This window comes from Dermacentor albipictus, chromosome 10 (genome assembly GCF_038994185.2).
Source record: "Dermacentor albipictus isolate Rhodes 1998 colony chromosome 10, USDA_Dalb.pri_finalv2, whole genome shotgun sequence".
NCBI lineage: Eukaryota > Metazoa > Arthropoda > Arachnida > Ixodida > Ixodidae > Dermacentor > Dermacentor albipictus.
Window position 1 is genome coordinate 31,762,870 of NC_091830.1, and position 19,703 is coordinate 31,782,572.

A 19,703-nucleotide genomic window follows, 5' to 3' on the forward strand; every position below is an offset into this window, starting at 1 on the left:
TTGTGGCTTCAAAACGTGGCTTTCTAGCAACGCCTAGCCCGCTTGTAATATCGTAATGCTAGGATAACATGCATCTCTAATCACTTTCGCCAATTACACGTCTGCCTTGCGTCGGCATGTACTGCAACATTTGTAATAAAATAATAATAAAACTTGGCGGCGAGTTGGTAAGGCGAGACAAGGATGACTAGTGACCATCAAATACAAAATATTTACAGAGAGGAGTTCCTTCTGCTTGTGATAAGTTGATTGATACTCCGCTAACACAATGAATACCTTCAATGGACATAAAAACTCGTCCAAGATATATATCTTAACTTCAGGCTTTCGTCAACATTTATTTCAGTTTTTTTTAGGTACGAGGACACATGCGACAATGAACAGCGAAATGCGACCTTGTCCCATTTCTAACGCTGAGCGCCATGGTCCTGAAGCCTGGAATTCACGAAACGGCGAACTTTACCTTTACAGCATGAACAGAGAAATCGGTAAATATATGCAACAGCGCGGTTAACATACCCGCTCTTGTGCGCAACTCTGCGCCTAGTACGTCTCGCAGAAACCAGAGAGTTAGGCTTGTTACGAGCGGCCGGGCAAATCTGACCAAGCTTGTGCCGAACGCTGAAAACCGATTGTACCTCATATCTACCCATCTCGCTCGTTATTTCGTGTCACACCTTGTGCACGTAAGGTAACGTGAATACATTCTTTCTTATCGCAAGGTCTTCGTCAGATAGATAGAATAAACTTTATTCTCCAACTGATAAGGTGATCTACCCAACCCCCGACACGCAGGTCAGGGGGGCGGGTGCCGCCGCCTCAGGTGCAGGCTGGGAGGTCTTGGGTCCCAGCAGCCTCTTCAGCCAGTTGGACGAACCGGAGCTTAGAGTACGAGCTGCGCAGCAGGGTCTCCCAGGTGTCTCTACAACCTATATTGTGCGTCCCCCCAGGAGAGTACGGGCATTCCCATATTATGTGGTCGACGATCCCTCTCGCCCCATCTTTTCCATTCGGCTTACCTCTATTCGATTTAATCCCTTTTCACACGCATTTGTGATCATCCAATCTTGATGTCTGGCTTGTTAGAGTTTGAGAACCTACTTGCTAAAGCCCGCTCGCATCTTGCGGTGGAAATGTTTAAACACGGGAGAATAATACATTCATGCGTCTATACATTAATACGTCAATGTAGTCATGAATCCTATGCATCCATTCTTCGGTGTTTAAGCCTTGCTACCGCAGGATGCAAGCTAAGCAGGTACTTGCGCGCGATGTTCTCTCCATCTGCCACGTCATGAATCGTCCGGTATGGCCAATGTTTAGCACTCGGCACAGGATAGGAGAATACTGTAGGCAACCCCTGTCCAGAATGTGATAAAATGAGTGGCATGCTTTCCTTCTACAGGCGAGACCTGTGCCATTTTTGTCACGCATGAGGCCTATTGCGTCAATAAGGAGTCTGACGATTGTGTAAGCACTGCTTCCAGGGCTCAGTTCGCAAAAGGAAACGGGTATATTTGACAACGGTTGTACGTGGGCCAAACGCGTGTTACAGGTGGTCTGACGCATGCGCCATGTTTTTGAGCTGTTGGGTATGTTGTCGCGTCACTTTCTATACTGAGTGGTTACCCCAGTGCAGTAAAATCACTTAAAACATTCCTGTTGTGTCGTCTTTTCTCTATTCTTCCGCAATATTTTGTTTGCCTGTAAAGCGCTGGAAATCTCTCAGATGTTGCAGATCCAACTAGCTCAGACTTATGCAATAAACGTAGACAGAGAGAGAATGAAGAGGAAAGGCAGGGAGGTTAACCAGATATGAGTCTCCGGTTTGCTACCCTACACTGGGGATGAGGGATAGGGGCACTAACAGAAACAAAGGGACCTAAACTTGGTCGGCCCAAATGCCTACTAGTTTAACTTTCTGCATTAATTACAAGAACAACAGCAGCAACAAAGGGAAATTGGCGGGCCCCACAGAGAATATGTTGTTTCGAGACACCAGGAACTGGTCTGAGTCGTGCCTAAATTAACTTCGTATCTGCGCACCAGAGGCCGTACGTGACTTTCCCTGGTTCTTCTCCTTGATATTTTATTAGTCGAAGTAGTCCCCCCCTTTTTGTGGCTGTTCACGGTACGTTTCTCACTCTCTCACTCTCTCCTAATTTTTATCTCTTCCTGTCGTCCTCTTGGCGAACGCAAGCGTCGGGCCCATTCCGGTGGCAGTTGTCGGCGGGCCATTGTTTTCTTCGCGTCGTTCTCAGTCTCCGGTTGTTTTCGGGTTGACAAACCAAACAACAATAAACGACATCTACGCTTCGGGGGCGCCGTGCACTAAGGAAACCGCGGCGACGTGCTTGAGCTGGCCCTCCCGCTCTCATTGCACTTTGATAAAAAGCGTTCTCTCACCGCGGTATATACGCCGACCGAGAATCCGGAACGCTAAGCAAGCGGGGAACATGACGACGTCGCAGGCTATAGCGCACTCCGACGGTGCCACCGTCCTTGCCTGTCCGGGAAGCATTGTTTTCCGACCGGCATAGAAATTAATTTCCCGCTGTGGGTCCGTTGTGCATAATCTAAGCGGAACATCCTCGTTGGCATCACGCTACTTCCTTACACTCGAACGCGCGTACTGTACGTATAGGCGTCTCACGTGTAAGCTTCGTCTAACTTATATGCCACACCCTGTTCATTCGACCCAACCCCACGCCCCCCTTTCTTTCTTCAGGGTAAACCTCCGTAGCATCCCGGAAAGCCGGTGGGGTCACGGAAATAAGCCGTATTTCACAAATAGCCTGGCCTAACAGGCCACGCATTATCAAGGAATCATGTTCACAGGCTCCCCGTTTGCATGGAGAGTCCATAGAACGTGTATAAACACACGGGGAACGTGGTGAAAAGCACGTGAACAAGGCTTCCCCGAGGGAGCCGAAACGTGAATGTATATTTTTAACCATTTTGGTCAATGTCCGGACCTCTTGTTTCTAAATATACGAACACATGTATACAGACTCTATACACTGTCTTACAGAGAGATCCTAGACACTTAAAAATAGCACTTAGACTATTAAATTTCACTATTTGTCGACTCTTTTCTATGAACTGTCTCTAGAGAATTCGTATAGGTTTGTCGTATGACGTTGTGCTCTTGTCTCTAAACTGTTGACAGACTTGTATTATCGACATTGTACAGACGCATGACCTCACCTTCTTTATCGACTAATGTTTATGAACTGAATGTAGATAATTCCTATATAGGAATGCATTATAGATAGTATGTAGAGGTATGTTACACTCATCAACTCTTGTTCATGACCTGCCCCTAAACAATTACTATAGCCTGGTCTATAAACAGTCAATAGACTTAAGGCCTTATACTTTTTGTCGACTCTTGTCGACAGAAAATTCATATAGCTCGACATGGTCCGATTGCACTCGAAGTGCATACATCCTTACAGACCACAATAGTTCGCCCTTCTATTACCATTGTTTGAAATATTATCAAGCAGAATTTTGTTTTAAGGTAGTTGGTATTCCATATTGAAGGGGAGCAATCAAGCGGCGCGGAGTTACCAGGACAGGAACCCAGACTTACAGGAAGTACTAAATCTCTAGTATTTCTATTGACTTATTGTAGCATTCAATATGCTTTCTGTTAAAATGCGTCTCACTGTGGGTGATATCTACAAGGGTCGCCACGACAGGGCCTACTGTCGTGGCCAACATAATTTAAGCAAGGAATCATCCATTATCTGGTCGTGCATGTCTGTCGTGTTTCACGGAGGTCAAGACACTTGTCTAGAACACGCCTGATATGTGCTTCGGACTGCGTTTGCGGCAGTAGCTGTGACTATAGTGCCAGTGGTACGAAGTCGGTTGAATGCAACCGTGCTCGGCTATGAGATGCCTTGTCTTCTCTTTTCCTGCGGGGGAAATGATTTGGCAGCTGCTCTGAGAGCCAGTAGCATATTCTAGATCAGTGTCTTCACCTTCTTACTTGTGGCAGTACTGAGCACTGTACTTAGAAGTACTTAGTACTAAGTACACCGTACTTAGTGGCAGTACGCTATGCGGGTTCAAGTTGGTTTGTTTGTTTATTGATACTGTTAACCCCCGAAAGGGCCATTGCATAAGTGATAATGCAGAACATAAGACATAATATCTGTCACTTTCATGTAAAACACCAATTAAAATAGAAAAGCATGAACATAGGAGCAAAAGCAATGTAGCGCACGCGTGTTGCGCGCATTAGGCAGTAAAATTTACAAAAATTTGTATATATTTCATATTCATAGTTTCTACATGATAGCGCACATTGAATAACAGTACACAATGAACACTATAGTTTTACAGTGTTCCTAATTAGTTCCTAATTAAAGCTGCAGCCAAGGAACCAATGTGGCTTGTATCGGGTTCGCTTTTCTTTCGCCTTGGGCGCTTCGTACGCGAATGTGGATAAATAAATAAATAAATAAATAAAAGGGGCGGGACATTTTTACCCCTTACTATATTTTAACGCGCACTGAAATGTCAGCACACAGAGCGTCTTTGCATTCCGCCTGCCCGGAAATGCCGTCGGTAATAGAACATACGCCTTGCTCGAGATCCGAGATTCGGCTCTTGGCCGTGTTTCTGTGGGTGCGAAATGTAATAAGAACAGTACGTGGCGAGTGAGCGAGTGAGCGAATGAGTGAGTGAGTGAACTTTATTCGGCCCACAATACACGCTAGTAAACTCAAGGCCACCTGGCTAGGCCCACTCGGGGACCGCCAGGCCCTCTCGCGGGCCCTCTGGAGTGCCAGTATTTGAGAGGTCTGGTCCTGGGCCCTAATGAGCTGCATCGTTTCCTCTTGGGTGAAAGGGGGGGACCGGCAGAGGCGCAGCCCCACAGGACATGCTCTGAGTGGGGGCAGTCCGGTCTTGGGACTGCATAGGTGGTAAAAATTATTTCTAGAGTCGACCTTCCTACATAAAGTACAGTGTTTCCCGAAGTGTCCCAGTGATGCTTTTTCTGGAACATTAAAGGGAGACAAAACGTAAAGATAAGTTGAGCTGTATTGGTAAGGTACGCTGCTACATCAGCAAAAAAAAAGAAAAAGAAAAAAGACACCCTAATTGTGAAAGCAGGCTTGATAAGCCAGAAGAGACGCAATACGAGCCTTGAAAGGACACCATCCCACTGAGACGTAGTGGATGCTCCGGCCTTGTTAATTGTTTACTGGTCCAAAGTGAACTAGCTTGATTGCAAAAAAAAAAAAAGAGTTCTGGGGCGTCACGTGCCAAAACCATGATATGATTATGAGAAATGCCGTAGCAAGGGAACACCTGCAAACCTTTGACAATCTAGGCTTGTCAAACGTGCACTCAGTGACCTGGAAGCGCAACGCCAAAGCCACTACGCCACCACGGCGGGTGACTTCAGTGTACTAAATAGACCGCTGGAGAAGTTCTCGAAACTTGGCAAGTTTCCAGAGCTTCTACAGCATCACAAATGACCGCCAAGTATACGAGCACGCACGAATGCACTCTGATGTACATGACGTCACACTTATGTTTCGGCGCCGAGGTTACGGCGCGAAATTAAAAAAAAAACTAAAAGTTTAGTGTTTATTTTGCCTTTTACTAATCAACCCATTGACTAAATCCAACGACAGTAGATCCTTAGAAGACTAGACTAGCTCCCCCGACTTAATGTACTTCTTCAGTGTCCCTCTAAACTGCGCGAATCACGCAGTCTTTCGACATTCCCGCCCCGATAGCTCATGTAATTGCATTGCGTAGGATGGATCCACCACCCTTTGGATTCCGGCCGCGGCGGCCTCATCTTGATAGCGGCGGAATACAAGAAACTCTCTTACATTGTGCGTTCGGTGCAGATTAAAGAGACCCCCCCTCCTCCCTTCCAGGTGGTCAAGATTAATTCTCACGATTGCCCTACTGCGACGTGCCTCGTAACCAGATCGCGGCTTTGGCGGCGTAAAACCCGAGAATCGCATTATCCGAATTTACAGTCAGCCAGAGCCATGTGCACTTCCGGCGCGAGTACTTTTCTTTAATGTCTGGCCAATCGCCGCGTGCCCCGCTCGGCGCATTCAGACAGCGTGCACTAAATGGGGAGGGGGCCAGATCGTGGTTTTGGCGGCGCAAAACCCGATAATCGTATCTTCCGAACTGACAGTCACAGCCAGCCATGTGCACTTCCGGTGCGAGTACTTTTTTTTTCTGTCTGGCCAATCATCGCGGGCCCTGCTCCGGGCGGCTTTCACACAGCGTGCACTACACGGGGAGTAGGGGGGAAGGGACGTTGAGCCCTTTCTCAGGCCCAGATTAACGTCCTTTCCACTAACTGCTGTTCAGTTGTTTGGCAGAGAGCGGCGGAGACCGGGTTTCGAGCGGGTCACAGCACGCGCTCGGGCACGCTTGCACGTGCACTAGCGCGCACACACACACACGTGCTCGCTCGCATCGGTGCCGAAAGCGACGTGATTTGCGGACTTGTCCGCGGAAGGCCGGGAAACGCCCCGTTCTTTTATTAAGCCGATTCTCCGACGCCGCGAAACGCGGCGGTAGCGCGCGGAGGGACACAAACCCTCGCCCCCGCCCTTCTGCCTACTTTCGAACGGGAGACAAACCGAGAACGGCGGACGCAAGGAGAGTAACAGCAGCGCCGAAGGAAAAAACGAGTTTCGCAGTCTTAGTTGAATATGAAGATAAAGAAGAAAAAAAAGAGAGAAGAGTAAATGTTCTCTTCTGTTGATCCCCATCTTCTCCCTTCCTCATGTAGTTCGAAAAAAAAAAGTTAGATTTCTTCGTTCGAGACGCCGGGTTTCGCTTCGAGCCAGAAATGTCGGGGGCAAGGTGCGAGGTAACGTCGTCGCGCCGGGAAGAAAACGCTAGGGTAAGTGCATGTCACTTCTGGGCAGGTGGCACGTATTGATTAGAGGTTTGTTTGAGACCCATTCGTGCTGGACGTCGGTACACGTAAAGTGTACAGATAATAAGAGGACTTTCCCTAGGGTTTCCCTGGCTTATCCGCCGCGGTATATAGCTTAGTGGATATGTGCCGTTTCGCCTCTGAGATTGAGGACGCGGGTGCGAATCCCGGCTGCGGCGGCCGCATTTCGATTGTGGCGAAATGCAAGAAGGCTGGGCTATTTAGGTTTAGGTGCGTGTCAAAGAAGCCCCAGTTGGTCAAAATTAATCCCGAGTCCCCCACTACGGCGTGCCTCGTAATCATATCGCGATTTTCGGAACCCCAGGATTTAACAAATGAAAAACAAAATTATGTGCTTTTGTTGGTTTTATTATCAGTTGGCTTCCTATAATTTGGGCTAAAAAAAATCAGGACCCCTGGCTTGCCCCCTTTTGGTGGGTCGTTGCGTAGCGAGGGACTAGACTCCGGAAGGTTTGATGCATTCGGGTAGCAAATACGAGGGCTTATTGGCCAGCTTCCTGCTACTAAACGTTCACAGACTACGTGATGCCCGTGGTCAAAATGATCCTGGTGTTAACATCGCAAAACGTACGCGGGACACGAGTCGAGAAGACGACACCACAAGCGCTTATGGTGTCGTCTTCTCGTCTCGGGTCTCATCTACATTTTGCGTTGTTAAGACCAGGATGGAAAACCAACAAGTCCAACCAGCTATTATTGTAAAAAGGATGCTCCCTATCCGCCGCTATGGCCACGTGTGGCGCTGCCTAACACTCCCAGGATCTTGTCCACACCCACGAATGCCTGAGAATGTGGATGTGGGAAACAGCCGTCGCTGTAGCTCAATGGTGGAGCATATAGCACGCGTTACGCGGATGTTGCAAGGTGAGGGTGCGGCTTCTACGGGCCGCAAGTTGTTTCTTTCTCGTCCTCTTCCATTTCTCTTTACCTTAATTACAATTTCAACATTTAAAATAAGACAACACACAATTTCCCCTATGCATTCCTTGCTTACATGAAGCTGTTTTAGAATAGGGGCACTCAAAGGCCTCCCAATGATTGGCGTTTTGCCACAGTGGATGCGCTTAACCCAAACGGTCTCTTTGGGTTTGGGTTTTCGCGCGCTTCCTGACCTAAATTAAAAATAAAATGGCGTGGGTGCCCCAAACGCCCCAAAGCTGCTTTTCGTTGTGTCAACGTCGTCGCTAACATCGGAAAAACGCGTCAGTGCCTCTTCATTGAAAGTAATTAACTTTCTGGTATACTTTTATCCTGTAACATATTACGGAAAGCACTATTTCCTCTTCTTTTTTCTCTGGCATCTTGTCTTCATTTTGCTCCCGCGTGCAGGAAGGGAGCTGCAATCACGTGATTCTAACGCAAGCCGGGGACCACATATTCTAAAGCACTGTGAACGCAAAGCGGTCGCTTGTTGGGGCTGTCCGAGCTCTAGGCCCCTATTCTAAAGTTCCCTAATATATATTGGCGTTATGCGGTTGCCCATCCGTCGCCGGTATTTAAGCATGCTCCACTTTTAAGTGAACGTTCTTCAGTCTGAATCAAGCTGCTGTTACAGTTGCAGGGGGTTCTGTTCTGGACATCGACGATTTCCGCCATATTGTCGAGTTCGCCACCTGGTCGGCTCTGATTGACACAGAGTGCTCCTGCGATTGGCTGAAACTGCAGTATGGCGGAATTTGCGGACGTCCGGAGCACAGTGCTCCAGGTGAACCTGGAAACAGAACAACGTCTGTCACAGTAGTTTCGGAATCGTTTGCCCTTTAACTTAGGCTGATACACAGCCAATTAGCCCCAACCTTATAGCTCTTCCTGAGTACTTTAAGGGTACGTTCGATTCGCCTACACCACCTGAACCAGTTCACGAAGTTCTGCACCTTGACATTCGTTTCAGCGGTGCAGCAATGGTGCCCGCTGACCCACGACATTCGTTTCGCAAGGTGCAGGGCTGGTTCATGATTTTGCTGCACCCACTCGACTGTCGGTGCCGACTTGGTGCAGGCGTACAGATGCGAAGCAGCGGCGCAGCAGATGACGCTGCACACGGGCGCGAGCTCCGTTAAAACCCCGCTTGCGCACGTCTGATGCGCCTACGCAAGTGTGGTGTCTATTTGCGCCCCAGAAGCCGATCATACACCTGCAGTTCACGGCCTCTAAAACGTACACATTCCGTGCACATTAGTCTGACATAACGCCTGCACCGTGTCTGCACCATTGCATTCGTTTCGAGTGTTTCGCTGGGCCTGCACCTCATGAATAGAGCTGCACGATTTGTGTACTCGTGAACCGCCGTGACTCGTAATGACTCGTACTCGTAATGTGTTTAGTTTTATGGTTTTGTCAAGGTTTATGGCAATGTTGTGCTTAATATGATGGTTTTGTAAAAGTGTACGACCATGTGAACAGGACGTGTGTGCCTCTGCTGTTGTCTTTGCCAGCGTGGGGGCGAAGGACTCCCTCAAGCCATCCTTGAATGGCTTTTCCCTTCGCCTCCCATCACATGTATATGTGATAAACCAATAAAGAATCAATCAATCAATCAACTGGTTCACAGTGCTGCAGGCGAATCCAACAGACCCGAAGAGTCGACCACAATCTACACGCAAGTGCTATACGATGCTGCTAGACCGCCATCACACAAGTAGGGCGTACGAAAGTGGCTGCACGACGAGACCCAGGCGACGACATGGTCGGTAGCCGTCCCGTCTCTCGCTTCCGGATGTTCCCCCAAACTAGGCGCTTGCGCCTACACTCTTAAAATGGTTGCACCCTTTGGGGTGTATATTTGTCCCACAACAATAATCGTCACCTGCCTTGCTTGCGTTTCCTTTCTTGAAAACTCGGCGCTCGTTACTTTCCTGTCGAGAATGCTGCGTCACACTGATAAGGCGCATGCTGTTCGTGACTGGAAAGTACCGGGCTCGCAGCGTTAAAGAAAGGAAACGCGGGCAGCACGGATGGCGATTATTGTTGTGGGACAAGATACACCCCAAAGGGTGTAAATTTTTCTAAGAGTGTACGCGTCCGGTAGCGCTCAGAGGCGCATGACGCGACAGAAACGCGGCGCAGGTCGCGTGTCTCGCGAACCCGGCATGAGTGAGCGATTTCGTCGGAAGGGGGAGGGGGATATAGTCGGCACGACGGTGATGCTACGAGTACGTGTCTTCGCTCCCCACCCCCTCCCCCCCGCTCTTCCCACGTTTGAAATAGTGCGGCCAGGCAGCGAAGGAGAAATGAGAGGGTGAGGCAAGCGTCTCTCTCCACGGCCGCCGAAGTCGACCAACACAAGCCAACCATGAGCCAACCAAGCACGGCCGCCACTTGCCACTAGCCAGTCGGGACGATCTGCAGTGCCGTGGGCCGACACTCAATGCTTTACGGATGAGGAGCATAGGTATAGAAAAAGAAGATTGGGGTCCTCTTTTATTCTTGGAACAATATTTCTCTGAAGGCGAAGGTGAAGGTTTCCGTGACATTTATTAAGGGCGAATCGCCGCGGGCCGTTCTAGAACAGAAAGAAAAAGTTCGTGATCTTTTTTTAGCCTTCCTACGACCACCAAGATACGCAGCTTATCGGCGTAGTTACTAAAGCTTCAGCGTTTTCTGATAAACTCGTACACGAGGCCGAATTGTTTCACAGCAGTTAGTTTCACATTGGTCAAGAAAACGGTGGGGCTGTCGCCCGAGAAACGCCCTCCGTTCCGTTGGGCAACTCGCGGTCGCTTCGCATCGGCACACTCCGAAAGCTAGGACCCGGACGTCCTGCAAGCGCGTGTCGGCGTGGCTGCTGGTCCTACTGGTCCCGTTCGCTGGAAGCTCACCGCCAAGTGTTGTGTGGTGCAGGTGGTCTGTGACGACTGGCTTGGTGCGTGACCTTGTCCGAGCTCGAAACACCGTGTGAACATGACCGCCAGTGGAGCGAAGCACGAGGTGGATCCACAAGATTGGTGACCCTGCCGGCGTTGGAACGTCGACCACATGGTCAGTACATGTTTGACTTCCGTTTTTCTCTAATGCCTCGGCTGCTGTTTGCCTAAGGTTCCCGCTCGTTTCAGCTCTTGCTCGTCAGTGCTTTAATCTTTAGTCGTAGCCTATGCAGTCCGAGTCCCACTAGCCTTGGTCGAGTGGCTGGCTGTGGACTGCACCAGTGTCCGCAGCCCCTACCTCGCGGTAACTGTTGGGTTCTACTAACGCTTGCCACATGTCGCATGGACCTTGCCGTCGACCCAACCACGCGTGGTCTCAGTGCGGCGTCGGCCCGGCTGTGTTTTTTTTCGCAAAAGACGGCCGTCAAACTGGCTGATTGACGACTCCAGACAAGTGTGACTCGGGACTCTACGATGGTTAGCTCGAACGGTCGGGCTCAACTTTGCCGTAAGCATGCCTCACGAATTAGGAAATTGTGTTTTTACGTACCTGGCTGTCTAGCTTTTCAAAACGTTCCGACGCTCTTTGAAAACAGAATATCAATAGATACATGGCTGGGAGCACTGTTCCGCCCCTTGGGTATCTCGACGAAGCGACCACTGTGCGAAAAAAAAAATAAAGAAAACTGTAAATGTGTGCGCAATGAATGAAGTCCAGTTCAACTTGTGAAAATAATGAGATAACACGTTTTTCGTTGCTGAATTGAACCTGGTCAGTGCTCAACGAGTGTGAATGACACGACCGTAATAACGTGCCTGTGCACAGATGTTTGCGCTTGCGAGACATACAGTTATCGGGTCACGAATCCTTGTGCCTCTGACAGCGTCACGATCAACCGAGGCCAGCGTAATCGTGTTAACCATGTTTCCATGACGGAAGCTGTTGCGGGCTATACCTCTTGAAGAAATAAATTCGTAAATTCACGGACAGAACGAAAGAGACAAAAATTTAGGGTATTCGAGAAATCTTAACTTTTTCCATCGGGAAACATGGGCTTGCGCGTTATACATTACTTCGTAGTTTAAACAGGCAAACATCTTAGCGGGTAAACAGTAAACAAGCACTTAAACTTGGATTGAAATATGGTCAACTTATTTCTGCCAGTGAAATTTCATGATAGACGGTTTTCGCGTTCTACTCATTAAAGAAGTGAATTGAATGACAAAACGAGATATGCACATTGCTTGGCTATATTTAAGAAATCTTGCTCGCGTTGCTCATCAAGAAACACCGCATCGCGCATTATGCGGTATTTCGCAATAGCGACTAAATGCACCTCCACAGGTGAACGCTTGAACTGGGAGCACTGAAATGTGGCCAGTGTAATCGTGTTAGCGAAGTTATAGGACAAAAGGCGTCGCGAGGGGCTTTGTGTTTCAATGACAGGCCAAGAGACGAACGATGCTAAGGCATATAACAAGTTTATTTTTTGTTTTATTCATCAAGAAACCCAAGCTGGCCCATCACTGAGTATTTCACAATGACGACTTTCAACACCTAACCAGGCGAACATTTAATATGTAGGGACATGGAAATGTGGATTACGCGGCAGGTAGCCGTTCGGCATGCGACTGAAAGCTCACGCGACCGCTATGAGATCAACGACGCTGCAGTACCCGGCCGTGAACATAAACGCCCGTCAATAACAGAGAGACGTTGCTACAGCTTTCGAGAAGCGATTCGATCATTAGCACGACATTTGTGTACATGACGTTGGTGTATATGGTAGCAGTAACATACAAACTCTTTTCACTGGGTCTGCGCTTCGTCATGCCTTCAGGTCATGGAACGACCTTCCTGATTATGTTGCTGCCGAAGCTGAGAAATTCCACCAAGACATTGCTGTTCCTGCTCAACCGTGAAGTGCGTGATGCCTCTTGTATAATTTTGTGCATTGTTTATTTCTAACCTTATTGTAATTGTAATCACGTCCTCCTTTTGTACTAATTCATTCTCGTTTTTTTGCTTACTACCTCTTTTTATACACCGATGCGGTTACTTTTGCTTGACGTTGTTCGGTTTGCCTAAGGGATTGTATGTTTTCGACTTTTGCTGACAACTAAGTGTCTTTCGTAATAAAATACTCTAACGTTCCGATAATATACGTGAACGCTGCTTTGTAGATTGTTTTCCTATTATGACGTCGTCCTTACTGAATGTCTCATGTGAGACATCAAGGAATATCTTTGGGGCAAATTTTACGCCACACGGGCATTATACACGGTTGGTTGAATGTGCAGTCAGCACATGGCAATTACGTGCAACTTGTCGAACGTCATCCACATATAGACATTACAGGTGCAACCCGCTGAACGCGATGATGAAGTCGTCCGCCCACATCGCAAGAGCTGCTCTGCGTTCTAAACGAGTAGGAAGCGTCGCATGGCCCTCAGTCGTGGTCACCTATATTCGGTCCGCGTCTTTTCACGATCCGATCGCATTTGTAATGTGTCATCATCGCCGAGCCGCGTAGCGTCCGTGTATATTCCACGGTTGAGCCAACCAGCCGCTCATTTTCCTTTCGTCCCAGTGTGCCGACGAACCGAGTAGCGCCATTTCTTTCTGAACGCTTCCGTATAGCAATTGTTCGTATATATATATATATATATATATATATATATATATATATATATATATATATATATATATATATATATATATATATATATATATATATATATATTTATATATATGCGCTTGTTATGCGGGGCCTGGGGCCAACTCAGGCGCTGTACGCTTCTGCACGCGTTTATTTGGCGCCCTCCACAAATGGTAATTAGGAGCCGTGATGCTGCTGCCAATAATGACGCCCCGCGCTGGGTAATGCATGGAAGAGAGAAAGGGAAAAAGAACCCAGTCACCAGCCTCGAGGGTTAGAGCTTGATAGCACTTTCGCTTTTAAACGCGTTGCGCTAATCGCTTGTGGTGATTGCTTTGTTGCCCGTGTACTCGGCGATCCCTAGGACACACCGGTAAGTGTTGGCGTTGTTGTTGTTGTCGGTCGCTCCAGTGAGCAAAGAGTGGGCGTGTGAAAGGGTCTGGAATGGCGGGAAAGCGTCACACGTAGGTGTATACTTACTTCAAGTCTGCTGACCGTGTCGACGGACCTTTCCAGTTGCCTATCGGACGCGGAAACCGAAAGCTCGGGGATGAAAACACTTCCTTGACGAAGCCCTTGTAGGGACGCGCGCCACAGCGTCGCGTCTGGAGCGGAACAAACCGGCCATCAACGCGAAGAGAGGAGGACCCGTTTTCAAGTTCTCGGACCGGAAGGAAGTGTTTTTGATGCCCGGCAGCGGCGAGGAAATGGGGCTGTTACGTAACTGCGTTCAGGCCGGCTCAGTGCGCGCGCATGATTTGCGACCAAGATACGACGCTGCGGCTTGGTAGCGCCCAATTCACTTCGGTGTCCGCGACGCCGGCACCGATTCTTCGACAACCGCACCCCGTGCACTTTCTGTTGTTGCGTGCAGTGGAAACCACCAGCAACGACGGTGCTGGCAGTTGTTTGATGCCTTTCACTTTCTTTTTTTCACGTTCGGCGCCGTCGACACCGTTTACTGCACTGTGTTATGCTGCGCAGAGGAAAATATAAGGCGAGGCAGCAGACGACAATAACACAAATGTGAAGAACGAGGTTATAGCAGCATGGCCTTCTGCTGCACGCCCAGACGATATTGGGCGCCGCCTCGCTTCACACGTGCGAGTCGTTCCGGAAGCACAGCGGAGAGTTCGATGATGGCTAAACTTTTTGGCTTGTCTTCCGTTGGCTCGCGGCGGAAAGCGCAATAGTGAATGCTTGGGAAAGAAAGAGGGGAGAACGAGGCTTCCAGATGGCCTTTTTGTGTAACGCAGTCAATCGCAGCTGTTATTCGGTTTCCTATCGTACAACGAAACGAACATAGGAAATGGCAGCTGGAAAAGGGGGACTGTATTCTTCTTTGACCTCCTCAATACGTAGTGGCGGAAATGCAACCAGCGCGGTACGATCTCGGGGGGGAGAGTTACGTAACACGCCAGCCGACTCCCGCAAGCATCCGAGTGTCTCGCTTTCTCGAAGCGTGCTTTCGGATCTGTGCCGCACGATGATTTTTACGTGGTGGTGGTACGTGAATGATGCGTTCGCAGAGAAGGCAGACCCTGTTCCGCCTGTCTTCTTCGATGGCAGCATTCTGGAGGTGTGCTGGTCTCATTAAAGGAATGCTTGCTTGAAATTCCTGCGCGCGGGTGTCTGTTGCTGTTCCGTGTCGCCGACGTTGTACCTGTCACGGGTTGACGGAAGTATAGGCGTGGTGGTGCCTCCTGCGCGCTATGCATACTTCTGTGCGCAGGACATTCGTGACGTAAGGTTCGTTTTGGAACGCCTGTCGAAGTGATTGCCGGCGGGCGGAATCGATAGCTTGTTGTGCCCGTTACGTCACATGCGGTTGCTCTTACGATCGCGAGGCGGAACTTCGTGGCTTCGGGAAGTAAGGAAGAAAAGAAAAGCTATTTTGATGAAGATGTAACAGGCGACCCGAGATAAGAGGTGCGAAGTTGTTGTCGTCGGCAACAACCTTGCACATCTTAGTAATAGGGAATTACTGCTTACTTAGCCAGTTATTTTGTATGGTGGGATAGTGACATACCAATTCCTCGTCCCCTTGTGGTGCCTATTTAAGCATGAACAGTCCTCGTCAATCACTCGTATGAATGTTTATAATTTGTGTACGCCAATTACAATAATTAATCCAGATTTCTCCTCATAGTTCTTCTTACGCACAATTGTATAGATTGAAGTTATTTCACTCTTCCGCATTAATGCACCGGGCTAATGCATTGCGATGAACGCGCGAAGTGGCTAAGTTAAATTGTATTGAGTTTTGTTGGAGCGCCATCCTTGCATTCTGTGTTGTCCATGGAACTTAGAAGTAAACATATTCACAACTGTGTATCCTGTACACTTCATGAAAGTATACAACATTTGATAGGATGTTTAAGCTTTACACGGTTACAACGGCAATCTACTGCCTTAAGATGAGTTTGACTTCTTAATTTGTGTCGCCGACGGAATACAATAAGAATGTACTCCGCCTTTTCCTACCGTCGACGGGCAGGTAAATACGTAGCTCTTGTTGCTTAAGTTTTTTTTTCTGACGTACCTCCAGTTTATTGAGATTTTGTGTCTCCAGTATTAACTCTGTCATATTTATGCAAAGCGCACGCCCCCTTCGGACCCATGCACGAGTGGACACCAATGAAACAAAAGTGAGAAACGATTAATATATCACAGAATAAGCAACTGGTTAATCATAAACGACATCAATTAACGCAGGGAATACTACGTATTCGTATGACGTTCTTTGGCCATACCTGGCCCTTGCGCTACTAAACACCACACATTCATCCTATGTAGTCGTAATATCAAAGTATAAAACATCTTCAAATAGCAAATACAACTCAACTGTAGCCTACATTCAAAGTCAGCGCTCTGTGTGGCAAAAATGCTGCAGTTTCGAATATTTCACATCGCACACGCAGAGGTCTTACAGTCATGAGTATTGCCGGTTTTGAGGCATTCCAACATTCACGCAGCTCTCTATATGAGAGGATGATAAAATACTTTGCCGCAGCTAACACTACCCATACTCCCTGGTAGTGCTTTCGAAAGCGAAATTTCTTAAGCAGCTTTCTTAAGATATTTCAGTTCGAGAAGCGTGGGCTACGTACGCGCTGAAACTGAAATATCCACTTTTTGAGCTTCACCCCTCGTCGGTACTTCTGTGCACTCGACAATGCGAATTGATTTTTGCAGTGTTTGCTCAGTGGTCTCCTCTGCTCTTCGTTGCTCATGCGACGCGTATTCCAGAGCACTCGGTTTATAACCGGCTTCAGTCGCGTACTAATCACAGTTCCCAATTTCTGGCAATAAAGCACTCAGCGACACGAAGGAAAAAACAGTATTCTGTAGCAGCAAAACTTCCCGCCACAAGTCAATGCAATCTTCCGCGGTAGCGCAAAGCAATCAAGGAAGTGGCGACCGCCATCTTGCCAGAGGAATTCCAGGTCACACGGGGCACGATCTTCGAGCGTGCCTTGCCCTTGTTACTTCTTGTTGGTTCTGTCAAGCAGCCCGCTGCTGCTCGCCGTCTCCATCAGCGAAATGTCAACGTTGCGGCATATTTTGTATTTTTTTCTTTCTGCATGAGAGAGTCAAGGCACCGAAGAAGCATAAGGAAGAAATGAGAAGCGCAGTTTTTCGCGACCTTAGGCGAACGTGCGCGGTAGTATGACGCTTCCGCGAGTCGTGGACTACTGGCTAGTCCATGAAGAACTCGCGAAAAAAAAAAAGAGGTGCTTGACCTCCGACAAAAGGGTGGTTGACCTCCACACAGTTCGTTGTTTGCGGGGAAGTGCGGCTTTAATAGGCGTGCCGCGCAGTGTAGGCCAGAGACTCGTGTCAGTGAACCTGTCAGGTCGAGAAGCCGTGGCGCCTTCCGGAGGAAGGGGGATGCCGTGAACCGTCGTGCGTTACTGCTGATGATTTCGCGGAGCTTCACTGCTTTCTCTCTAACCAAACCCCGCGTTGTATACTAGCGTTTCCCATCCCTCTCCCTCCTTTCCCTCGGAAAACAACTCGCCCCTTCAGTCTGCGTCACGTGAATCACAGGCCGACGGTTGGAAACGGCAGTTCTTCATCAGGTTGGCCGACGGGATCCGTATAACTCTCACCTCACAGCACGGAATCGTTGAGGCGAGGTTCAGCCGTAAGTATCGCTAAAAAAAATTAGAACCACGGTGCAGTTAGAACTGAAACGCGAATGATTTCCGAGCAACTTCGGGCCCCTCCGACGGGATTGTTTCGGAGTTCGTTCTGAGAAGAAAAAAAAAATAGCGGATGTGCTAGGGCGGACGGTTGTTATTAATTACCTATCGTTTGTCGGTATTCTAACCGGTAACGTTGTTTGAAGTAAGGTTCGGAGTGTGAAACACACGGAGAAGTGGGTTGTTCGAGGCCACGCGTTTCTAAGACTAAAAAAAAAAAATTGTAACCTTGGAGTCGCTCAATCCGTTCGCACACACTTACCACCTAGAAAGTAGGGAGGTGACTTGCTCACTGTTTCTTCTCTTTGACCGTTGCCTAAACTGCTAACCCATTTCCGGCGTGTTCTGAGCGGACATTGCTGTTTCCCGCACAAAAGGCCGACATGCATAGAAGGAAACTATGGGAGAATCTGTATGTCATATTAGTCTGTCGATAGCCCACCGAAGTGTACTTGGAAAAAGAAAAAGAAAGCTTTCTCTCTGACTGTTCTCACCGTTTTGAGGAGGCAGGGGGAGTAGACCACTCCCGTTAGGCGGGGCAGTCATTGCGAATTTTGCTGCGTGCTCTTTGACACGGGCAAAAAAAAAAAGAAAGAAAAGCCATCCGCCGCATATCTCCTTGTTTTCCGCAAGCACACCCAGTGTGGCGGTGGTGGTGAAAGAGATATATATATGAATGAAAAGAAACGGAATGTCATTTTGTAGCAGCGAGAACAGCACAATTACTGCACACACAGCGACGTTGTCACGTAGCAGTCAAAACAATGACTGCGTCATTTATCGGTATGACTTGCAAAGTGACGGGGCAAACAATCGCGACTCTCGTACAAGGCAGTCTAAGCTGTCTCCCTGCATGTAGGAGTGGGAGAAAATAGACCATTTAGTGGCGCAGTGAAAGAGAGCTTGCTGTCAACAGTGGGAAGCTGGAAAGGTCAAATACGTGACAGCGTCTCATTTTTCTTTCTTCTCTGGCAAAGAACAAAGAGCCAACACAGAAAAAAAACATGACAGCAACGCGTTCTCAGAAACCAAAACAGTGCGCGGAGGCCGAGAACAGACCTGAGCTACAGGCAAACGTGAAACGCGCACATTTCCAGGGAAGCTAACAAAAACAAGAACACGTTCTTAGCTTACACGGCAATGCTCCGCTGTGACTCCCTCGTGTAGTACTTTTCTTAGTGCTGTCCCTCTATTTTCTGTGCAGTGCGTAACAAACGTTATCCATATGAACTAGCAGCGATATTCAACTACACTTTTGTGCCGGACTTCACAGGTCGTGGTTTGCTAGACCCTCTTGACAATCAGCCTTGTTCCTGTGACGCGATAATTTCTCGGGAGTTCCGTGCCGACGGCGGTGGCCGTATTTCGGTGGGGGAGTTAAGACAACGATGGCCGTGTACTTAAATTTAAGTGTACGTTTTAAGAACCCCAGGGGGCCAAAATTAATTCACGGCTTCCCCCACTACGGTTTGCCAACTAAGTGCACTCCACACGGTGAGAGAGAAAGCGAGCACAACGGCTTTCCGACAATTACTCCGAAAATTTCGTGTCCTCACAGTTTTGCAGGGTGCCTCGAGTTCCTCTTCGCCCGCCGCTTCAGAGCGGGGCAGGAGGTTCGCATTTCGGCACCCTAATAGTTCAGGACAAAACCCGGTCACTGCGAAGGATGCATTGATGTGTCATTAAAATGTATTGCTGAATACATTTGCCATTGAATGTATTTGAACACAGTTGCCATTCAATTGAGCGTACTGCCACTACCAAAGTTTAGGGTATCGCGGTGGTAAAGGTGAAGCTTGTTCAATGGTAACAACACTTTATTGTACTATATAGCCTGTGGTCGAGAATATTTTAATTGTCGGATAATTTTTTCGCGCACGCGCAGATGAGTTTTGCAATTGATCCATCGTGGCTCAGCCTGGACACCTAGCGTCAAATTAAAATTTTGGATCTGTAGTTGATGTCTAAACCCAAACAGCGATCCATCTGATTAGAAGTGCCGTTCTCAAAGAGAGCAGAA

General features: G+C 48.3%; 2 protein-coding genes across 4 annotated transcripts in view; one reads left to right on the forward strand and one right to left on the reverse strand.

Moving 5' to 3' along the window:
• The window catches only part of LOC139050374 (uncharacterized), a 53,852-nt gene extending 39,724 nt beyond the window's left edge, over positions 1-14,128 (reverse strand). Inside the window, exons 1-2 of the mRNA XM_070526629.1 lie at positions 13,959-14,128; positions 11,369-11,478 (exon numbers count right to left, since the gene is read on the reverse strand). Of these exons, the coding sequence (XP_070382730.1) occupies positions 11,369-11,478; position 13,959 (111 nt within the window). The 5' untranslated portion in view covers positions 13,960-14,128. The remainder of the gene's footprint in view (positions 1-11,368; positions 11,479-13,958) is intronic.
• The window catches only part of LOC135912249 (pancreatic triacylglycerol lipase-like), a 48,661-nt gene continuing 39,121 nt past the window's right edge, over positions 10,164-19,703 (forward strand). The window contains exons 1-2 of one of the 3 annotated variants that reach the window (XM_065444631.2): positions 10,164-10,409; positions 10,796-10,933. The gene's annotated coding sequence lies outside the window, so the exon portion shown is untranslated. Of the gene's footprint in view, positions 10,934-19,703 lie in introns of all 3 variants that reach the window. The other 2 variants (XM_065444633.2, XM_065444629.2) reach the window with 2 other exon arrangements.